This window comes from Notolepis coatsorum (assembly GCF_963971535.1).
Source record: "Notolepis coatsorum genome assembly, chromosome: 14".
NCBI lineage: Eukaryota > Metazoa > Chordata > Actinopteri > Aulopiformes > Paralepididae > Notolepis > Notolepis coatsorum.
This window is the reverse complement of record NC_140178.1, coordinates 59,299,139-59,318,599: the sequence shown is the minus strand read 5'-3', so window position 1 is coordinate 59,318,599 and position 19,461 is coordinate 59,299,139. Positions and strand designations below refer to the sequence as shown.

General features: G+C 45.9%; 1 protein-coding gene across 1 annotated transcript in view; it reads right to left on the bottom strand.

The window, feature by feature from the left end:
• The window catches only part of tspan4b (tetraspanin 4b), a 57,155-nt gene that overhangs the window by 24,577 nt on the left and 13,117 nt on the right, over positions 1–19,461 (bottom strand). The window contains exons 3-6 of the mRNA XM_084329791.1: positions 12,013–12,204; positions 8,971–9,045; positions 3,762–3,857; positions 2,683–2,796 (exon numbers count right to left, since the gene is read on the bottom strand). Coding sequence (XP_084185917.1) covers positions 2,683–2,796; positions 3,762–3,857; positions 8,971–9,045; positions 12,013–12,204 — 477 coding nt within the window. The remainder of the gene's footprint in view (positions 1–2,682; positions 2,797–3,761; positions 3,858–8,970; positions 9,046–12,012; positions 12,205–19,461) is intronic.

Genomic DNA, 19,461 nt, shown 5'->3' with positions numbered 1-19,461 from the left:
ACACACACACACACACACACACACACAGAGACACACACATACATATACCGTTACTTCCTGTCATTGGCATGTGTTTTTTTTTTTTTACTAACATCTTAGTGCCTCATTAGCCTAGGGATTAAGGATACATGAAGTATTAACTACACCATAATAATATTGAGGTTTTGATCCATAGAAAAGGTCTGTGCTACACAATTTCAGTTAGATTGGATTTATTGTCCTTTAATTTGGCACTCATGACATTAGTTGCTTGCCGTTTAATCAACATCGAAAGACCCCCCACTTCCTCCCAGACACCCATTCCAAGAGCTTGTTTTCTCTCTCTCTCTCTCTCTCTCTCTCTCTCTCTCTCTCTCTCTCTCTCTCTCTCTCTCTCTCTCTCTCTCTCTCTCTGTGTATGTGTCTCTCTGTGTGTGTGTGTGTGTCTCTCTCTCTCTGTGTCTCTCCCTCTCTCTGTGTGTCTCTCTCTGTGTCTCTCTCTCTGTGTCTCTCTCTCTCTTTCTCTCTCTGTGTGTCTGTCTGTCTGTCTGGACTGGGCTCTCTCTCTCCCCTCAGGGTCAGCTGTGCTGGACTGGGCACTCTCTCTCCCCTCAGGGTCAGCTGTGCTGGACTGGGCGCTTTCTCTTTCCTCAGAGTCAACTGCATAAGAAGAACATCAGCAATCAATAATAATGGCTTGAATTCATACAGCGTTTTTCAGCCTTTTGAAAACACCCAAAGTAGTAGTAGTAGTAGTAGTAGTAGTAGTAGTAGTAGTAGTAGTAGTAGTAGTAGTAGTAGTAGTAGTAGTAGTAGTAGTAGTAGTTTATTCAGTCATCATCTCACACAATACAATATACACCATCATTTAACAATATTTGATTTTACAGTGACTGAGAAGGTACAGACTGAAGCAATGCTTATATAGCCTATGCCTGTCCTATATTCTTAACAAAAATTAAAAAAATTAAGACTCCAAAACAGTATTCTAAAAGAAAATAGCAAAAAAAAACAGTATTATTCACCCTTGTAGTTTTCAAAAATAGCTTTACAAACCATTTTCTTAAAAACCAAAAGCGAATGACTCATTCTTAACTGTATATCAGCATTGTTCCACAAAGCGCTTCACAGAAACCATCAAGCATTCACACTCACACAGTCATACGCTACTGGTGGTCGTGAGCAGCATCAGCAAACACAGCTTCCCTGTGGCAGACTGACGGAATCATGTCTGCTATTCAGCGCCAACCACCATCAACAACCTTCATAAATACATTCAACATTAATGGAATAGGCTAACTACCAACTTAGCTGTAGCAGTTAGCTGTTATATGCAATCACATTTGTTTAACTACGGGGTAGTAGTTGACCTAGTTGTTAGCTTAAGCTAGTTAGCTGTGGTTATCTACAAACATGTAGATGAGACTAATCGAGAACATGGCTAACTGTTGGGAATTCTAAGGTACATCTTATTTAAGCATGTAAAATGGCACATACTGGCCCACACACCGGCCCACATACTGGCCCACACACCGGCACACACACTGGCCCACATTAGTGGCCCACACACCGACTCACACACTGGCCCACACACCGGCCCACAGACTGGCCCACATACTGGCCCACACACCGGCCCACACACCGTCCCACATACTGGCCCACACACCGGCCCACACACTGGCCCACATTAGTGGCCCACACACCGACTCACACACCGGCCCACACACTGGCCCACATTAGTGGCCCACACACCGACTCACACACCGGCCCACACACTGGCCCACATTAGTGGCCCACACACCGACTCACACACTGGCCCACACACTGGCCCACACACTGGCCCACACACTGGCCCACATTAGTGGCCCACACACCGACTCACACACTGGCCCACACACTGGCCCACACACTGGCCCACACACTGGCCCACACACCGGCCCACATTAGTGGCCCACACACTGGCCCACATTAGTGGCCCACACACTGGCCCACACACTGGCCCAAAAAAAAAAGTAAAAAAAAAAAAAAGTAAAAAAAAAAAAGTATACTTTTTTTTTTTTTTTTTTTTTTTTTTGGACCAGCCCACTTTGGTTCCGGCCCATCGGGATTCGTCCCGAACGTCCCGATGGCCAGTCCGCCACTGGGGGTGAGTGCAACAAGGTGGAAGTCATTGAGGCTCATGGCAGAGGAATGTTTCGGCACTGCCACGATGGAGGTGGTTTTAAAGCATGCTGGGACAACTACCTGGGCTAGTGACAGGTTGAAGATATTAGTATATTAAAACATTCTTTTTAGTTTTTAGTTTTTCCTTGTCTAAAAAAGTGAATACTATTGTTTTTGTATATGTTTATCCTAAATAAAATTAAAAATCTATTACAAAAAAGGAAGACGAAGAGTGTAGGGGCCATGGAGGGGGAAAAAGGGAAAGGCAGAGAGAAAGGGTGTTGACATAACGGATGAAGACGGATGGAGACAAATTGAGTGAAAGGGTGTTGAAAGAACAGAACCATGAAAATAAATTGCATTGTCACAGTGTGAGACATTCCTGACATTCCTCTCCACATGCACTCCACATCTGGAAGGAATCTTGATTTTGTTAGAAACATACGGACAGCTTGGAAGCATTTTGCGCATAACTACCTAAACCATGACCCCTCCATATTCTAGACCCCCCCCCCCTGTGTGTTTGCGAAGGTGACCGACCTCACTCCATCCGTCAACACACTGGTCCGTCCCGACAGAGCAGCAGGACGAGGGGAGCGTTCCGTTCAGCACCTCGTGCCAGTCCGTCCTGTCGGTCACACCACAGCACTTGAACTGAGAGGAGACAAGAAGGAAATATTGTAGATCTACAATTAGGATATTTTGTAGAACAGTGGTGCTCAAAGAGGGGTCGGGGGTCAATTCCACCGTCTTTTCATCCACTAGAAGTCAGTACAGTGAGAAAAAGTAGAGTTTAAGAATAACTATTTTGATCTTAAAGGGCCAGTTTGCCGATTTTCAACCTTAATCCTACCATTCTGTTTGTGGGGAAGACATGTGATAATCGGACATGAAACTTACCAACGTGTTCTGTGTGACCTCTAGTGAACTGCAGATGCTATTTGTTCAACTATTTTCGACTGTAGTTGAAACTGTAGCCCAACTCCAGGAAGGTTGAAGAAATAATGTGCAGTTCAGTAGAGGTCTGCTCGCCTCCTGGTGACATCATATGGTATTTCTTATTTTGTTCTTTTGGTGGGGCTCTCGAGACACAGAACCCCTTTGAAATGAAATGATAATTTTCCCTGTACAATATGGGCAGTTATACAATTCAGTACTAAATCATATCTAACAACAAAAATCTTCTCAGATGGGGGTCCTTGAGACAAGGATGTGTGGCCTTGGGTGCCGTACATACCTGTATGGGATCTGAAACGGTTTCAGAACAACCATTCTGAACTACAGTAACATAGAGCAGCTGCAATTTCTTTATAGATATATATAAAATACGGATGGGCCAATCATATTGTAAACACAGCTCTCTTAGGAGATCCAAGTGATTTTTTTTCAGCTAGTTAGATAGTAAATTATACTGACCAAATTGACCAAATTGTTTACACTGCCTGTGTTGTTTTTACTACCTGTACCACCCCCCCTTCCCCCATGCTGCTATGATGCCTGAATTTCCCCAAGGGGATCAATAAAGGAATATCTTAAATCACTGACAGATTTATCTCTAAACAGATCACTGTGACTCCAGAGCCATATAAGGAGGTTGTGTGGGATCAGTCCCTCCTCACCATTTTCTGTACATTGTCCCAGGATTTCTTCAGTCCTTCGTCTGTCGTGTAAACCTTCATCCCGTCCTTTAACTCGCCCTGCGCTATGGAGTCCAGCTGAGAGAGAGAGAGAGAAACTTGTGATCTTTTATATTAATGGCATGCTTGCTTTTATTCAACTGTATAGGTTTCACTGGGATTCTGTTGATATAGGGAACAGTTTGGGTCCAAGTGTGTTTCCTGTCAACTACTGCATTAGCAAACAGGAAATACACTTTGGTCCTTTTAGAATGTTATTGGTGTCACTTTGAAATTGTGTACATACAGCAGATGGTTACAAGAAGGATGGGAGAGAGAACGACTATGCTTGCACCTCATGGTACCAAAGCACCTCAAAGGCACTAAAAACAAAATTACAAACATCTCAAAACAAACTAGTCAGACTACTGCTTGACCTGACTCCTAGAACCCACCTCACCCCTGCCCACTTTGCCAACCTAGGATGGCTTAGAGTAGACGACAGAGTACAGCAACTTGCAATGGGCCTGGTCTACAAGATACACTACACGACCAAGGTACCCATGTACATGTCAAAATACTTCCCAAAGGTCAGTGAATACCACGATCACAACACCAGAGAGAGCTCCACAAATCATGTTAAACCCAGATTCGGCTCAAACAAGGGACTAAACACGTTTCGCAATTATGCCACATCAATGTGGAACGCCCTACCCAAAGCTGTAAAGGAATGTGAATCACTACCCACTTTCAAAAACACTCTCAAAGAACACCTACGGGAGACTGCAATTCAAAACTGGCCCCTACAAATGTCCTAACCCAGTTGTACAGTAAAGACCAAGTATGGCTTTGTCAGTATTCCAATGTACAGTGTACAGTGAAAATGGGGGACCCTGATGTAAACAAGACAAAAGTCTTTCTCTGGTCTGCATCCCCTTAACAATTGTATGTATTGAGCTGTACTGTACTGTACCCACTCTGCAATCTGTTAATAACCTTTTCAATCAATTAATCAATCAATCAATCAATCAATCAAGAAGCAGACACGTGACAGAGGTTGATCATAAATAGCTCAAATAGTCTACAGGATACCCACTATCCATTTTAAAGGAATGACTCCTGCCCATGAGGCCAATTAACAAAAATGCATGTATAATTACATTTATTCCCATCTTTCAGTGAGAACACATGATTTGTAGTTCAATTGTAATGTTAGCAAGTACACACCTAGCTATCACCAACCAGCTAAGTTGGGTATCAAATATAGCTAACATTAGCAGTTCAGTGATTGTGTATCTCAATTGTTATCATTACATTGTTGTATTCTATAAGATGCAAAAATATATATTGCCTATATATATCATTATATTGGCATCGGCCACTGAAAACCCCATGTCAGTTGACCACCTAAGCCTGTCCTGGACCAATCAAGTCGGACATTTCAAGATTAGATTAGATTGTACTTTATTGTCATTATATCGGCATACAACGAGATTTGGGACTCAAACTTAAGGTGCAGTAATAAAATCACAAGTAATAAAAGAGAAACATTAAATACTATACAGAAACATTAAATACTATACAATAAGACAATGTTACAGTCCTGTACAATATACAAAATAACAACAATACAGAATAACAATACACAAATAACAATCACAGTGTCAGACGGTAGTGGGTGGGTATTGCACTGTGGATATTACACATCAGGATGTTGCACAGTGTGGGAGGAGGGGTGAGTTATTACTAGTGCATGTTAGAGTTCAGGGTGGTGATGGCTCTGGCGAAGAAACTGTCTCTGAGCCTGTTTGTTCTGGCTCTAATGCACCTGTAACGCCTGCCCGATGGCAACAGGTCGAACAGGTGGAAGCCAGGGTGTGAGCTGTCCTTTGTAATGTTTTTTGCTCTGTTGAGGCAGCGGGAGTTGTGTAAGTCCTTCAGGGAGGGGAGGGGGCAGCCGATGATTCTCTGTGCCGAGTTTATGACCCTCTGAATCACCTTTCTGTCTGCTTCAGTACACTGTTATGCAGTACGTCAGCAGGCTCTGAACAGCAGAGCAATAGAAGGTCACCATCAGCTGCTCCTCCAGTCTGTTCTTCCTCAGCACCCTCAGGAAGTGAAGTCTCTGCTGGGCCATCTTGATGACCGCGGTTGTATTTGCGGTCCAGGAGAGGTCAGCAGATATGAGGGTAGTAGGGTACCGAGGAACTTGAAGGAGCTGACTCTCTCCACATCCTCACCATTGATGCAGAGGGGGGTGTTTTTAGGTCAGCGTTATCTGCATATCATAGCACTCACTAACAATGCTACTGCAAGTCAATGTGGCATAAAACCCTTTCCTTCAATATAGCTTGCAAAGCTTTCTCATTTACTTAAGCTGTAATAGTAAAAATAAGAGTTACAATTGTTAAAATGGACTTTCATGGGATTTTTAAAGAAATTATTACGACTATATGCGACTATTATTCAGAAGTGCTGACTTGCCTTTTATCTCCCCTTTGTGCACAAAGACATATTAACTAGTTTCCATTGATATTCTCTTGAACAATGACGCGAGTTTCTCCTTCTCTCACCGGCTGGAATATGGATTATAAACATTAAACTGAATCATATTCAATTCACCCAGTTCTTCCTGTGGGGCTAGTTGGCGGTACCAGCTGGGGGCGGCGGTGGCAGGCGGAGCGCACGAGAGAGGCATGGAGGAGAAGCAAGTCAACTGAAACGGAAGTGGAGAGAACCAGCCTCTTCGACGTTGGACTTGGACCTGAATGGTCGTGTCGTTGGAAGAGCCCCGTAGTGGATCACGCGGGTGAACGTATTGAACTTGAATATATTACGGGTTATACTAGAAAATATAAGCGTAGTAGCATGTTGAATTTCCCCACTGAATAACCCTAGTGATACAACGAGTTATCCTAGAAGAAAGCGGTATAGCCAAGTTGGCTTATGTTAACGTTATCCCCTCCAGCGAGGTGCCCGGCCAGCGTGGCCTGAAGAGAACTGGTGGTTAGAGGCACCGTGCGTTGTTGTATGTTTCGGCTAGCAGGAGGGCTTTCTAGGACCCACAGAGTAGCTTCAGTTAAGGTAGCCTCCAGATTATTATTGCGCGTCAACCCAGCACCGGCAGCCAGCAGCCTGTCAGCGCCGGCGGTCTACATCTTCTCTGCACCGGCGGTCGGCAGCCTAGCACGGGAGTTCGTCCCGTCCAGCAGAGGTCGCCATCACCCAGCACGCGCCTCCAGCCCGCTACTGCCCCCTCTGCCTAACACAGCTTGCTAGCTCCTGGGACGAGAGCGTTCAATGCCATCTTACCACCCGGACAGTGGTGGTGCGGCGAGGCCGCCATCTTGGTTGAGTACACTGGCGCTTCGGTGCTCAAGATCCTATTGCACAGTACACAGTGTGGCGCGGCCTACGGGCGAAGCTAATGTTGCTAACTACAGTTCATAGGGGTACCCCATAAACATTACATGCCGGCATTAGTATAGGACTTTTGTTTGGTAAAGTGGGCCCACCTTTTCATTTTTTTTGAGTGTGATAACGTGTTTGTTCTTTAATAATATTTTCCCATCTACTTAACCCTTTCCTTCTGGGAGGTAACCGACATGTTACTATATAAGTAAAGCCTTAGAGAGGTACTATCACTACTATATAAGTAAAGCCTGAGAGAGGTATTATCCCTGGTACTAACCCAGACGTGGGTGATGAGTCAAGCACATTGAAGTATATTATATTTGGGTCGGCAATACCTGGTTCTATACGGTGTGGGTGTATTTTACAAGTGTTACAAGAGATGGAATTACAACTGAAGTAAACATAGAACCACCCTTTACTATTGACTATTTGTAACTGAACAGTACAAATAAGAGTAAAGAATGTAGATGGGAGTCCTGTGTGCGTGTCCATTCCTGAGCCTATTATTAACCCTTTTGGTGTGGGTAACGTTAATACAATTAACCCCTTCCTATCCAACTTCCCCCTTTTCCACTATAAGGTTTCTAATGTCACCGAGGGAGGGTACTGCTTGCGGGAGGAACTAAGTTATTTATTTACAATTCAGTCACTAGGTGTGGGAGGGTTAACGGAGGTATTGAGGAAGGTGAGAGCGAGTTGGGGAGTACTGCTGACCGCCCCGGAAAGGCGAGGAAGACCAGAGTACCAGACCAGGTTGGTAAATCCCGGGCCCCATCCACTCCCACTGCTGGCCTCCAGGTTGACGCTCCAGGCCCAAAGACGAAGGTGCAGTCAGACGGAGCTCTACTGTGTCTCGCTACCCAGTGGCTGTGCATACCTGTTCCCACTAAGCAGGGATAATCCACCCTGCTACACTAGCAACACAAACCAGTGCCAACAAGAGCCTGGTGCCGATTTCTCAAAAAGAAACCGGTGTGGAAACTTCTGGAACGACTTAAAGGAACACGCCAACATTATGGGAAATACACTTACCGTCTTCTCCAGAGTCAGACAAGAAGATTCCAATACCAATTTCCTCTCTGTGCGTTCAGTAAAAAGCTATCCGACTGCACGATAGCCTAGATTAGCACAAATTGTCCATATTCACTGCCATTAATTTGTGCTAAGCTAGGCTTGCTTGCAGCCGAATAGCTTTCTACTGAACACACAGAGAGGACATTTAGGAAATATATATTCAATCAATACCATGCACTAAAAGCCTGTACAGATATAATACTTGTTTTGATATATAGGCTATGTACCTGAACTTGTATCTCCATTTATGTCTACTCGCTATTTGCTTTTTTCTTAAAGGGGTAGGCCTACCATGACTTGTGTTTATTTATTTGTTAAGGTTATTAGTATTTCTCATTAAAACCAATGGGAACTGCTGGCAACAAGCTAGCCTATTAGTGAAGAGGCTGTAGTTCACAGTTGGTTGTAGCCTACCAATTGATTGGTTAACTAATAATGCTAACAAAGCCAGCAAATTGCTTTCAACACAAGAACATGTGTTGAAGAAGCAAGTCCCAAATTGTGACAGCTACCCGGTGAAGATAAACAGTGGACTACATAGGCTAGACCTTCCTATCATGTCAAGGAATCCCTTTAAAAAACACGCTGGGGGGCAGTTTGGGGGTAATTTGCGCCGTTGGTCGAACATTTCTGGCAGAAGGCCAGTTAGGGTTGTTAAAAGTTAGTGGGTGAGTGAGAGTGATCTTTATTGGTGGCCAATGGCAGGAGATGAGAGAGGACTCACCTCAGGGTGGAAAAGGTGGATAACGATCGCTAGAGTCACCTCTGTCAAGACCAGGAATAAGAGGATGACAAAGAACTGCAGAGAGAGAGAGAGGAGGGAGGGGGGCGGTAGATTAGATTAAAATTTATTGTCATTGTACGTCACAAGTACAGTACAACGAAAAGAAGTTGGCATCTAACCAGAGTGCAAGGTAACAGTAACGTGCAATAGCAATATACAATGTACAAGTGATTAAACTATTATTACCAATATATAACTAAATGATAATCTGATGTATGTACAGTGTTATTGTATTATGTACAATGATACAGGTATAAAAACATTATAGTAGTAAGCCATACTGGCCAGCTGTATAACTAGGTAGGTAAGGGATATATACAGATATAGATATAGTATCTACAGTTATGTAAACAGGAATATGCAGGTATATTCAGACAGGTGTGGATAAATATATATTATATTGTAAATATAAATATAAATATATATATATATATATATATATATATATATATATATATATATATATATATATATATATATACGGTGAATATTAATATACATATTATGGTATATACTGCATTATTGTACGTCATACAGAGTTATATGGGTACACTGTAAAAATAACAACTACTACTTTAAGTGTAAATACCATAAAGATACAGTAAATTACCTTTTATCAAAATATTAACCATTAAATAAAGGTTGTAATCTGTAAATGTATTTGATTTTACTGTAATTTGACAGTAAGTATTTGTCAACCATTGATGCCAGACATTTACCGTTTTCTTGCAGCTTTTTTTCTTACAGGGGTAGGCAACCCTATAGGCACGTGCCTACATAGGCACGCGGGGGCATTTTCATAGGCACGGGGCAGCATTAAAATATATATATATATATATATATATATATATATATATATATATATATATATATATATATTATATATATATATATATATTTTTTTTTTAATATTATAGTGAAATATTTTGCACTGTTGTCGCATTTATCTGGTTGAAATCCTCCCACAGGTTATTTTTACTACCACATATTTAATTGAGACCCTTTATTTGTTTATTATTTCAATTTAGCTGGAAATACATTGCTACATCATTCAGTAACATTTGCAGAGCCTTATAACAAAAACATTATTACGGTCACCATCGTGACCAGTGGGATTAATCAACAAATTTGATTATTTATTTTTCTATTTCATTGAACATTGCACATGTTAAAAGCAATTTTTTTAACTCAAAATGTGAGTATTACCAAGCCAACTTGTGTTCTTAAAACAATGACAATACACATAGTTTTATTAGGTTGAAATAATGTGGTTGTGTACTTATTTTTCTGTTAACTTATTATGGATTGAAAACTGAAAACCTTAATGCACAGTAACTGAACTCAATATTTTTAAGTTCTGGTAACTTATTACTATTTATTTTTTACAGTGTAGTCTTGCAATCAATCAAAACTTATTTACACGATATACCTCACATTCACCCTCCATTCACATCCTGGTGTTCTCCTGGTGTTCTCCATTAGGCCTGTAGGTGGAGCTATGACAGCACACATACAGTACACACACCGATGGTGTGTGATGTGTCCAAAAATGTATGGGCAAATGTGAGTGAAATGGTCGCACTGTATGCAGCTGTTTGTCTGCATTGCATTCCCCCCCCCAACTCAGATTTAGGGTTGATACAACCATCATAATAATATTGTTAATAATAACAATAACAATAATGATGTAATAATGTAAAAATTATCATTAAAAAGACCTGATTATGAGAAAAAAATTACGATGCATGGAATATTGTTGAGGCACACTAGTTACAACTATATTTCAAACAGGCACTCCATGTCAAAAAGGTTGCTGACCCCTGGTGTAGACTATAGTTTGAGGTAACTTTAGGTAGTTATGATTACAGTGTAAGGCAGTTGTAGACAGTGGGTAGTGATGTGAGTTTAAAGATATGGTAGGTACTGTGGTGTATGAATGTTTGTGCACAACTGTGTTTATTTGAGTGTGTAGCATGTGAATAAGAGCAAGTCATCTCCCTTGTGCATCATCATCCAAGTTATATTTTTGGCCCTCTCTGACAGACACACTGGTATTTGTTCATTTTTAAGGCCCTTACGGGTAAGCTACCTTACATCATTATTGGAATGGAACTTTGGGACCCATGGAACCTGTTCTAGTGACTGGCTGGTCCTTCCCTCGAGTTTGCTCGGAACAGGGTAAATCTGCATTTCACTATGTTGTCCCTAGCTCACGGAATGAACAACAGTCCTTAAAGCTTGAGATTCTTCCCTCTCTTGCAGAGTTTAAAACCTTGATCTTCAACCTTTGTCAATCAAGTTGTATGTGTTTTCATTGAATTGTTATCCTTGCTTTTTCCCCAGTCTTGTTGTCTTATTGTTATGATTTTATATGCTGTGATTTTATATGCTTTTATGCTTATTTCTGTATGTACACTTGACGTTGACTGTAAATGAGGGAAACCACAGTTGCCTTTCGAGTTTAAATAAAGGTTTGAAATTAAATTAAATATTTTACACTAGTGCTTTAATTTTTAGGGAAGTTGATGCTTTTACTCCACTACATTGCAAAGGAAACATCCTACTTTTTACTACCACTGTTACTTTGTAGGAAACAGTTTTGCATACAAAGTGTGAAAAACAGATGAAAATGTGGCACTTTTGAGGTTCAAGCAAAGCCACCGTACCTTTATCATGACATCTAGTGGTCAGTGCATCAAGCACTTTAAAAATACCAGAACATCATATAGAATGTGTAACTTTACTTCAGTAGGATTTTGGATGACTTTCACTACAACGCTAGTCCAGGTCAATCAGGGAAATCCTACTTGTAGCAGACTGGTACTCAAGTAAAGGATCTATGCACGTTTTCCACCATTGTTTCATGTGGGGTTGATGTCACCGTAAACCAAACCCCAAGGATTGAAAGGTAATGCGACTGCCATTTTTTGACATTGTGATGTGATCTTGTTTTATGGACCCCTGCCCCCCAGGACCTCTCACCGTCATCAGCAGGCAGCGCTGTTCCTTCAGGGCACCGAGGCAACCCAGGAATCCGGTCACCATGGTAACGCCCCCGGCGACCAGCAGCAGATTGGCGGCCGAGAGAGAGGGGAAGGACAGCGGCAGAGAAGAAAACTCTGCCTGTGTGAAGGATAGCCACACCCCTACGCCGAATAAGCCACACCCTCCCAGCTACATGAGGGGGGGGGGGGGAGAGGAAGAGAAGGTTGAGATGAGGATTTTGTAAGGAAACACAGTATTTTCAAACCATTATTCGATGGTATATGTGTTTTTGTTCACAACTAGTGTACAACTTAGTTTTCCTACTAAGCGGTGAAGTAAATGCATGCAATTTCCTACAGGTTAGAGACCGGAAGGTCGCCAGTTCGATCCCCCCAGACAAACAGGACAAATCTGGGAGGGGAAGTGAATGATTAACGCTCTCCCCCTCCCTCATTACCCACCGACAACGTGCCCCTGAGCAAGGCACTTTACCCCCAACTGCTCTGGTGGGGCTGCTCAGTGGCCAACAGTGTCACTGTGTTAGTGTGAAGCAGTTGCTGCAAAAGAGCATCAGCAAACCTACCCCAAATCAATAAAGACCTTGATCCTTCACATTCATACAGCATTCATACAGCCTTTGAAAAACAATGTTGCCGTTCTACATCTCTGATTCATTGGGTTGAAGACATTGTTCAGTCTAACAGATTGACTGAACTTTCTATACCAAGGCTCACAGTTTCTGATGACTTTCTACGTGTATTTTGAGTCTGAGAAAGGTTCTGTTTCGTTAAGGGGCTCTGCTTGGCATCACCTACTGCACTCCCTCGCGTACGTGCACGCGTACTGAATAACATTCCACAAATATACCTTTAATACCAGTATTAGTCTGACCACACCCCTCATCAGCTTACCTTCATAAGCAGGTGTGTGGTCACCTGCTCTCCTCCTTCTCGCTTTCACCACAAGGAAGTGCCTCGGTAGTACCCCACTTGACGTGTTGTTAGTTGAAAAGAGTTGTGACTGGTTTACATTGTGCTTAATCTTTTCTTCTCTCACTTTGTTGTATAAGAAAAGATTTGGGTCATAATGTATTCTGCGGAGAGTAGACCCGCTAGACCTACTCTTCACCACCGGTTCTCCATTCCCGCCTCCGTCGTGCGCTTCGGTGCTGGGCTGTTGCCACTCTCGTGGTTGCCGACCCAGCCCGGGAGACTGCCGGTGGATAGTTTTCCTCACCGACGAGCCGAGGGTTCGGTGCCGTCGCTCCGGCGATGGCCTGATCTCGACTCTGGTTCCTCTGGTTCTGGGGAATCGCCCGTTGATGAACGGGGGATTGTTTTAGAGCCGGAGGATTTGCGACGCAAACTTTTCGCGTCTGCTCGCTCGCGTCGCAAGATGGTGGCGTGCAGACGCGAACGGCCTGGGTTTGGGGAGCTGCTGGAGACCAGCGAGGATGCGTCCGACTCTGGATTTCTGATGGAAACCGAAGACTTCATGGAAGAGGCGGACGGATTCTTGTATGATGGTCCCGTGGAGGAGAGTATCCCTCCTCCGGAGACCCCGGAGGGGGGAGAAATGGCTCCATGGGGCGCCTTGTTTGAAGATGTCGAGGAACCACCTTGGCCTCATCAGCAGGATGCCCTACTGTCGGCCGCATCGGATTGTGGCTCCTTGACCAGTCGCAGCCTGCTGTATGCGAGGGATGCGGGGTCGGTGGAGGAAGGTTCGCAGGGGGAACTGCGGGCCTTGTTTCCCGAGCTCATGGCGGTAGCCGCCACCGCGAACGGTGTGCCGCTGCCGCTGCCATTGCCTGCACCTGTCCCTGATGACCTCATAGGCCATCCCTGGCAGCGTCCCCCAGTGAGAGGGGTGGACGTTGTCTACCCATTTTTCCCATCGATGGGGGCCTATGTTCGTCGGGGTCAGGCGGTGTCCAACATCATGGGACTAACTCCCGCCTACGTACCAGTTACGCGGGTGTCGGGGTTAGTCAAAGGTATGGGGGAGGGCGTGCCTCGGCTTGACAATCCGATGGCCGTGCTCCTCTGTCCGGATATGGTGTGGGAACCCCTATGCAAGCCGGTCCTCCAGGGGAGGTCGGCTAGGCGATTGGCTTATTGGGGTGACCAGTCATTCATCGCTGGTACACAATCGCTGGCTGCGGCGTCTAACATCGCCCACCTGGCTAGATTTGTATCGGGGATAATGACGGGCGGCACGGATCTGAACGAGGTAAAATGCGATCAGATCACCCAGGCTGCGGGAGCTGTCCTGCACCTTTCCCAGGTGCTGGCCATAGCCATGGGGAAAGTGCGCGCCCTGGCCACCCTGGGCCAGCGTCACCTTTGGCTGGAGCAGGCCCGTGTGCCAGAGAAGAAGAGAGCCCCTCTTCTGACGGCCGCCCTCTCCGACGCTGGCCTGTTCGGGAAGGCCCTGCAATTGATGACCTCAACATGCAGAGAAATGGCAGAGGAGAGATCCGTCCTCCAACCCCATTTTCCGCCTCCCGTCCTTGCCGGTGGGGGCAGAAGGCTTCCGCGACGTCGAGCTGTCTCCGTCGCCGCTACCACTGCCTCCGCCGCCGCTGCTGGCCCTGCCAAGAGGGCCAGGGGACGAAACGGCGCTTCGGCCACCGCCGGCCCATCCCAGACCGGAGGAGACGGTAGGGAACGTCGTGTCCAGCAGACTGTAACCTACCGTCCCTCCGGGGCTCCCCGGGGTGGCAAGACTCGAGCGGCGCGAGGTGGCAGACGCCGTTGAGAGTGACTTTTTTCCCCTCTGTATCCCCTCTCCTACACCCTTCCCGGCCCCTCTATGATTTTGTGCCTTACACTTTATTAGTATTAATAAAAAAGTTCCCCGACATAAGGGGGACTGTGTTTTGGCCGAACAAACTGTGTGTTTCTTCAAACAAATCATATGGTGGGGTTGTGTATATATGAATCTACCCTGTTTACGTTGGGGGGTGAGTTGTGTTGTGTTACGAGGTTAAGCAAGGTCTGCAACTTACACTCGGTAATAGGTTCTTTTTAGCTTGATGCTCCACATGCAATTAGAACTGGTGTTATTCCATTGCTTTAACTAAGTATATGTGTTTCACAATGCTGTGTTGTTTAGTTGCAGTAATGCTCGTACGCAAATTTTTTTCACGGCCTAGCCGTTACTCTCGTTCGGCGTTTTTCCTATGTATGACATAGGCAACGGGTATAGGATTCACGCACAGGCGACTTATGTTGTTGTGAAACCTCTTACACTTTTTGTGGGTAGCAGGCATTGTATTAGCTTATGCTATGCATTGCTTTCTACCGGAGGTTTTTCAAGATGGCTACGGTTGCGTTTCTGTGTGTAGGGATAGAGGGTGTGTTTTCAGGAGGGGGTGTCGAATAAACCCCTCCTTTCCCACTTGATTGGTTTAGGGGATTTTTGATCTTTTCTGCTGAGCCAGTCAGGGCCAAGCCAGTGCTTGACGGGGGGGGGGGGGGGGGGGGGGGGAGGGGTATTCTACCGACTCCTGTTATGACAGGATCCGGTGGGTTTTTCCCCGCCCGTTGTAGCGTTGTTGCTATGGCGACGCCTTCCATGAGCTGGTGTCTTAAAGATGTCGAGGTTGGGCGCAGGGCTTACAGGCCTGCTGCGCCCGGTTTATGTGTCAAACTTGAGTCTATTGGTCACGTGTCTCACAGTTTACATATCTTTTTTCTTGACCGTAGTCTCATGTGGGAAGGTGTTTCTGGGAGGGTCTGGTCTTACACTCTCAGGAGGAGTGACTGGATTAAAATCATGTGAAAAACAGGGTTTTTACTCCCAGCTGTGCAGTTAGGTCATACGGGTGATGCCTTTTCTTTATTTTTATAAAGAGTTGAATGTGTCTTGATGGATTGGAAATGAGGGTCCCTGATGGAAACAAGACTAACGTCTTTCTCAGGTCTGCCTCCCCTTATCCTATTGTGTGTATTCCTGTACTGCAGTCTGTTGGGTAAATTTTTTTTTCATTCATTCATTCATGGAGTTGATTGCATCTCGCCCCTCTTGTCGTTTCCCTGGGCGTCTTGGGGATTCAATATGGTGGTCTAAACGGCCTATTGTTGATGTGGGTATGTCCGAACGCACACATAGTGCTGGCTCAGGATGTGCTTTTGGGCCATTGGCTGACTGGCGCGCCTTGTTTGCTTGGGTGAAACAGCGTTTTTATGGAGCAATTGGGATGGGGGTTTTTCCTCTTCCGACATCCTGTGTGTTGTCGATGGGTTCCCGTTCATGTCAGGGGATGATGACGGAATGGGTCTGGACATATGGGGAAGGGTCTCACGCCCTAGGGGTGGGCCACCGGACGCGGTTCATACCGACACGTCTGGGTGGCGCCTTCTTTTTTGTGTTGGGATCAAACGCGCATATCTGCCCCTTCTCCTGGGGTTGGCAGGTCGGCGTGATTAGGGCACGGGACTGGTTCTGGTCGCGCTGGTCCAGATCAGTTGCTCCCGTTGTCCGCTGGGGATGCAGATCTGCTGTTCTGGTACCCTGAGGGACTTGGGGTTTTTTCAGGGGGAAAAATGCTAGGTCGATCCGGGTGTCACAGGGTTGAGCGTTATGGGACCCTTGTTGGGTGCGTTGTATTCTGCACTGTCGTAATGGCTTACGGCCGTGCCGACCTGTACGCGTCGGATCTCGGCCGCTGTACGGGTTGGTCTTGGTTGGTACTTGGTTGGGTGACCTCCTGGGAATACCGAGTGCGGGGTGCTGGGGCTGGTCTTCCATTTTTACGCTCTTCTCTTGCGTTTTGGCGCTGAGGGGCCTGTTGGGTGGGTTTAACCTCCTCGGGGGACCCTGTGCTCCCCGTATCACCGGGCCCGGTCCGGGGTGATGCTCGTTGACCCGTAGGCCCGGGATAGCCCTGTTGGGAACCGGAACGCGGGCTGCGGCGGTGCCGCAGATGTGTTTTGGGGTTTCTTTCCTGAGGGGTTATGGGACCAACCGTTGCATGGGGTGATGCCTGGGTGGTTGGTTCTCTGGTGTGTTGCTGCAGTGTCAACTCCCGGTTCTCCGGTTGAGGGTGCCCCTGCACGTTCATGACGTCTGCCGATCGTATGGGCTTTTTCTGTGGGCAGCTGTCAGGGGTCGAGTGGTCTATGGGTCCCACTTCTGACGTGCTGTTTAAAAGCTTGGTTATGCGACAACGCCAGCATACGCCCCTTCCGCCGGGGCGGCTGTTTTCAGCTGTCCTTTCTGGCGCCTGCCTCGTCCGCAGTTTTCCAGGCTTGGGTTGACAGCCTGTTGCCTGGTCTTTTTCCAGACCATGCTGTCTGCCTGTTGCAGGGCCTGTGTTCCAGGCGGTGTGCTGTTGGGGAGGACAGGGCCCGCTCGGCTGAGGGGCCTTTGTCCGAATACGCTGGCGATGTGGGGGGCGGGGTCACTAGGTGCCCCCCTGGTGGGGTCTTGATGCTGGCATCATGGCCTTCTCCGGGCCCCCATTCCAGGGAGTCCAGTCCTTTTGATGGGTCTGGGTCTTCCTTCGCGCTCCGCTGCTACGGCCTTGCCACGGGGTTGGGTTTGCCCTTGACCCCGTGATTCTGGGGGCGGTGACGAGGTTGTTCCTACGTTCGTTCCCGGGTGGCATGCGGGTTGTGCGTGGGTGTAGTCGTGGGGTCAAGCCACGGTCTGCTCACCCTGTGCGTTGGGTTGCTTGAGTGCCTCTTCGCACGGTCGGGTCCGTCGCCCTCCCGTGAAGCCCCTAATAGGGGGGATGCCCTCCATTAGGGGGGGTCGGGGGGGCTCGGCCCTCCCTGTTCTGATGGTTGTGGGGGGCTGTCAGCGGGGTGTATTTGTCAGCCAGCGGCTCCGCTTGGCCTCCCTTGTGCAGTAGGTGATGCCAAGCAGAGCCCCTTAACGAAACAGAACGTTAGGTTATGGCTATAACCAAGTTCTGTTAGTTAGGGGCGACGCTTGGCATCAGACGGCCGCTGCAGCCCTTGACCTCACCTTGTGGTGAAAGCTTGGGAAGGAGGAGAGCAGGTGACCACACACCTGCTTATGAAGGTAAGCTGATGAGGGGTGTGGTCAGACTAATACTGGTATTAAAGGTATATTTGTGGAATGTTATTCAGTACGCGTGCACGTACGCGAGGGAGTGCAGTAGGTGATGCCAAGCGTCGCCCCTAACTAACAGAACTTGGTTATAGCCATAACCTAACGTTCTGTTTGGTTAACATTCATAAACATTCGTAATCATGCCTCAAACTTAGGAACGTTGTGAAAAAAGTTGAATTAAAACTTCATCTATGTGAACTTACAGAACATAATGTATAATATACTGTAACTGTAATTATAATGTATAATATACAAAACTTTGAAACTGCAGGCCCTCACTACCATATCTGATTTTAAAGTTCAAATTAAGGGCATTTTAAAGAATGAGATGGGAGAATGTCGATGCTTCACTGCATAATGTGGTGTTATATTTCATATTTTTTACTTGACCTTCGCTCCCCAGCAACCTCTTGCGAAGCCTCACCTTCCATCCTCTTTCTACCTTTTTACCCTATACCCTCCAATCTCCCCCAATCCCATTCAATCTTGTTTGCTGCAGCTCAAATGTATCCCCTTGCCCCACTTTGCCTTTTATGTCTCTGTCTGTGTTTTGTGTATTTGTATGTTTGTTTTTTGTTTTGCTGCCATTTTGGCCAGGTCTTGCTCGAAAAAGAGATCATTGATCTCAAGTGACTACCTGGTCAAATAAAGGTAAAATAAAAACTGATAGGGCATACAGACCCTCATCTGCAACTTTGATTACACTGCCTACTTGCTCATATGCATATATTCAGAGTTAATTATATTGTTTACACTGCCTATTTTTACTTTTCTACTGTACTATAATTGTATTGCCTGTATTTATGTCTTTCTACTATTACCATGCCCATACATGTACCCCCCATGCTGCTATGATGCCTGAATTTCCCCAAGGGGATCAATAAAGGATTCTCTTATATTTATTACCTTAGTATTTATAATTGTTTTGGCCCAAATTAATTCTGGATCAGGGTTTTTTAAATCCATATAGTGAAGGAGACATGTGTTACACATTGTGGAAAGTGTGGTGATTCAGGAAGCAGGAATAGCTTCTTCCTCTTCTTCGCTGATTATCATCTTATTATCTTTCCAACGTTGGAAAGAGGAGTAGAAATACAGGAGAAGAGAGGAGTGGAGAGAGGAGGAGAGATACAGGAGGAGAGAGGAGTGGAGAGAGGAGGAGAGATACAGGAGGAGAGAGGAGTGGAGAGAGGAGGAGAGATACAGGAGGAGAGAGGAGTGGAGAGCAGGAGGAGAGAGGAGTGGAGAGAGGAGGAGAGATACAGGAGGAGAGAGGAGTGGAGAGAGGAGGAGAGATACAGGAGGAGAGAGGAGTGGAGAGAGGAGGAGAGATACAGGAGGAGAGAGGAGTGGAGAGAGGAG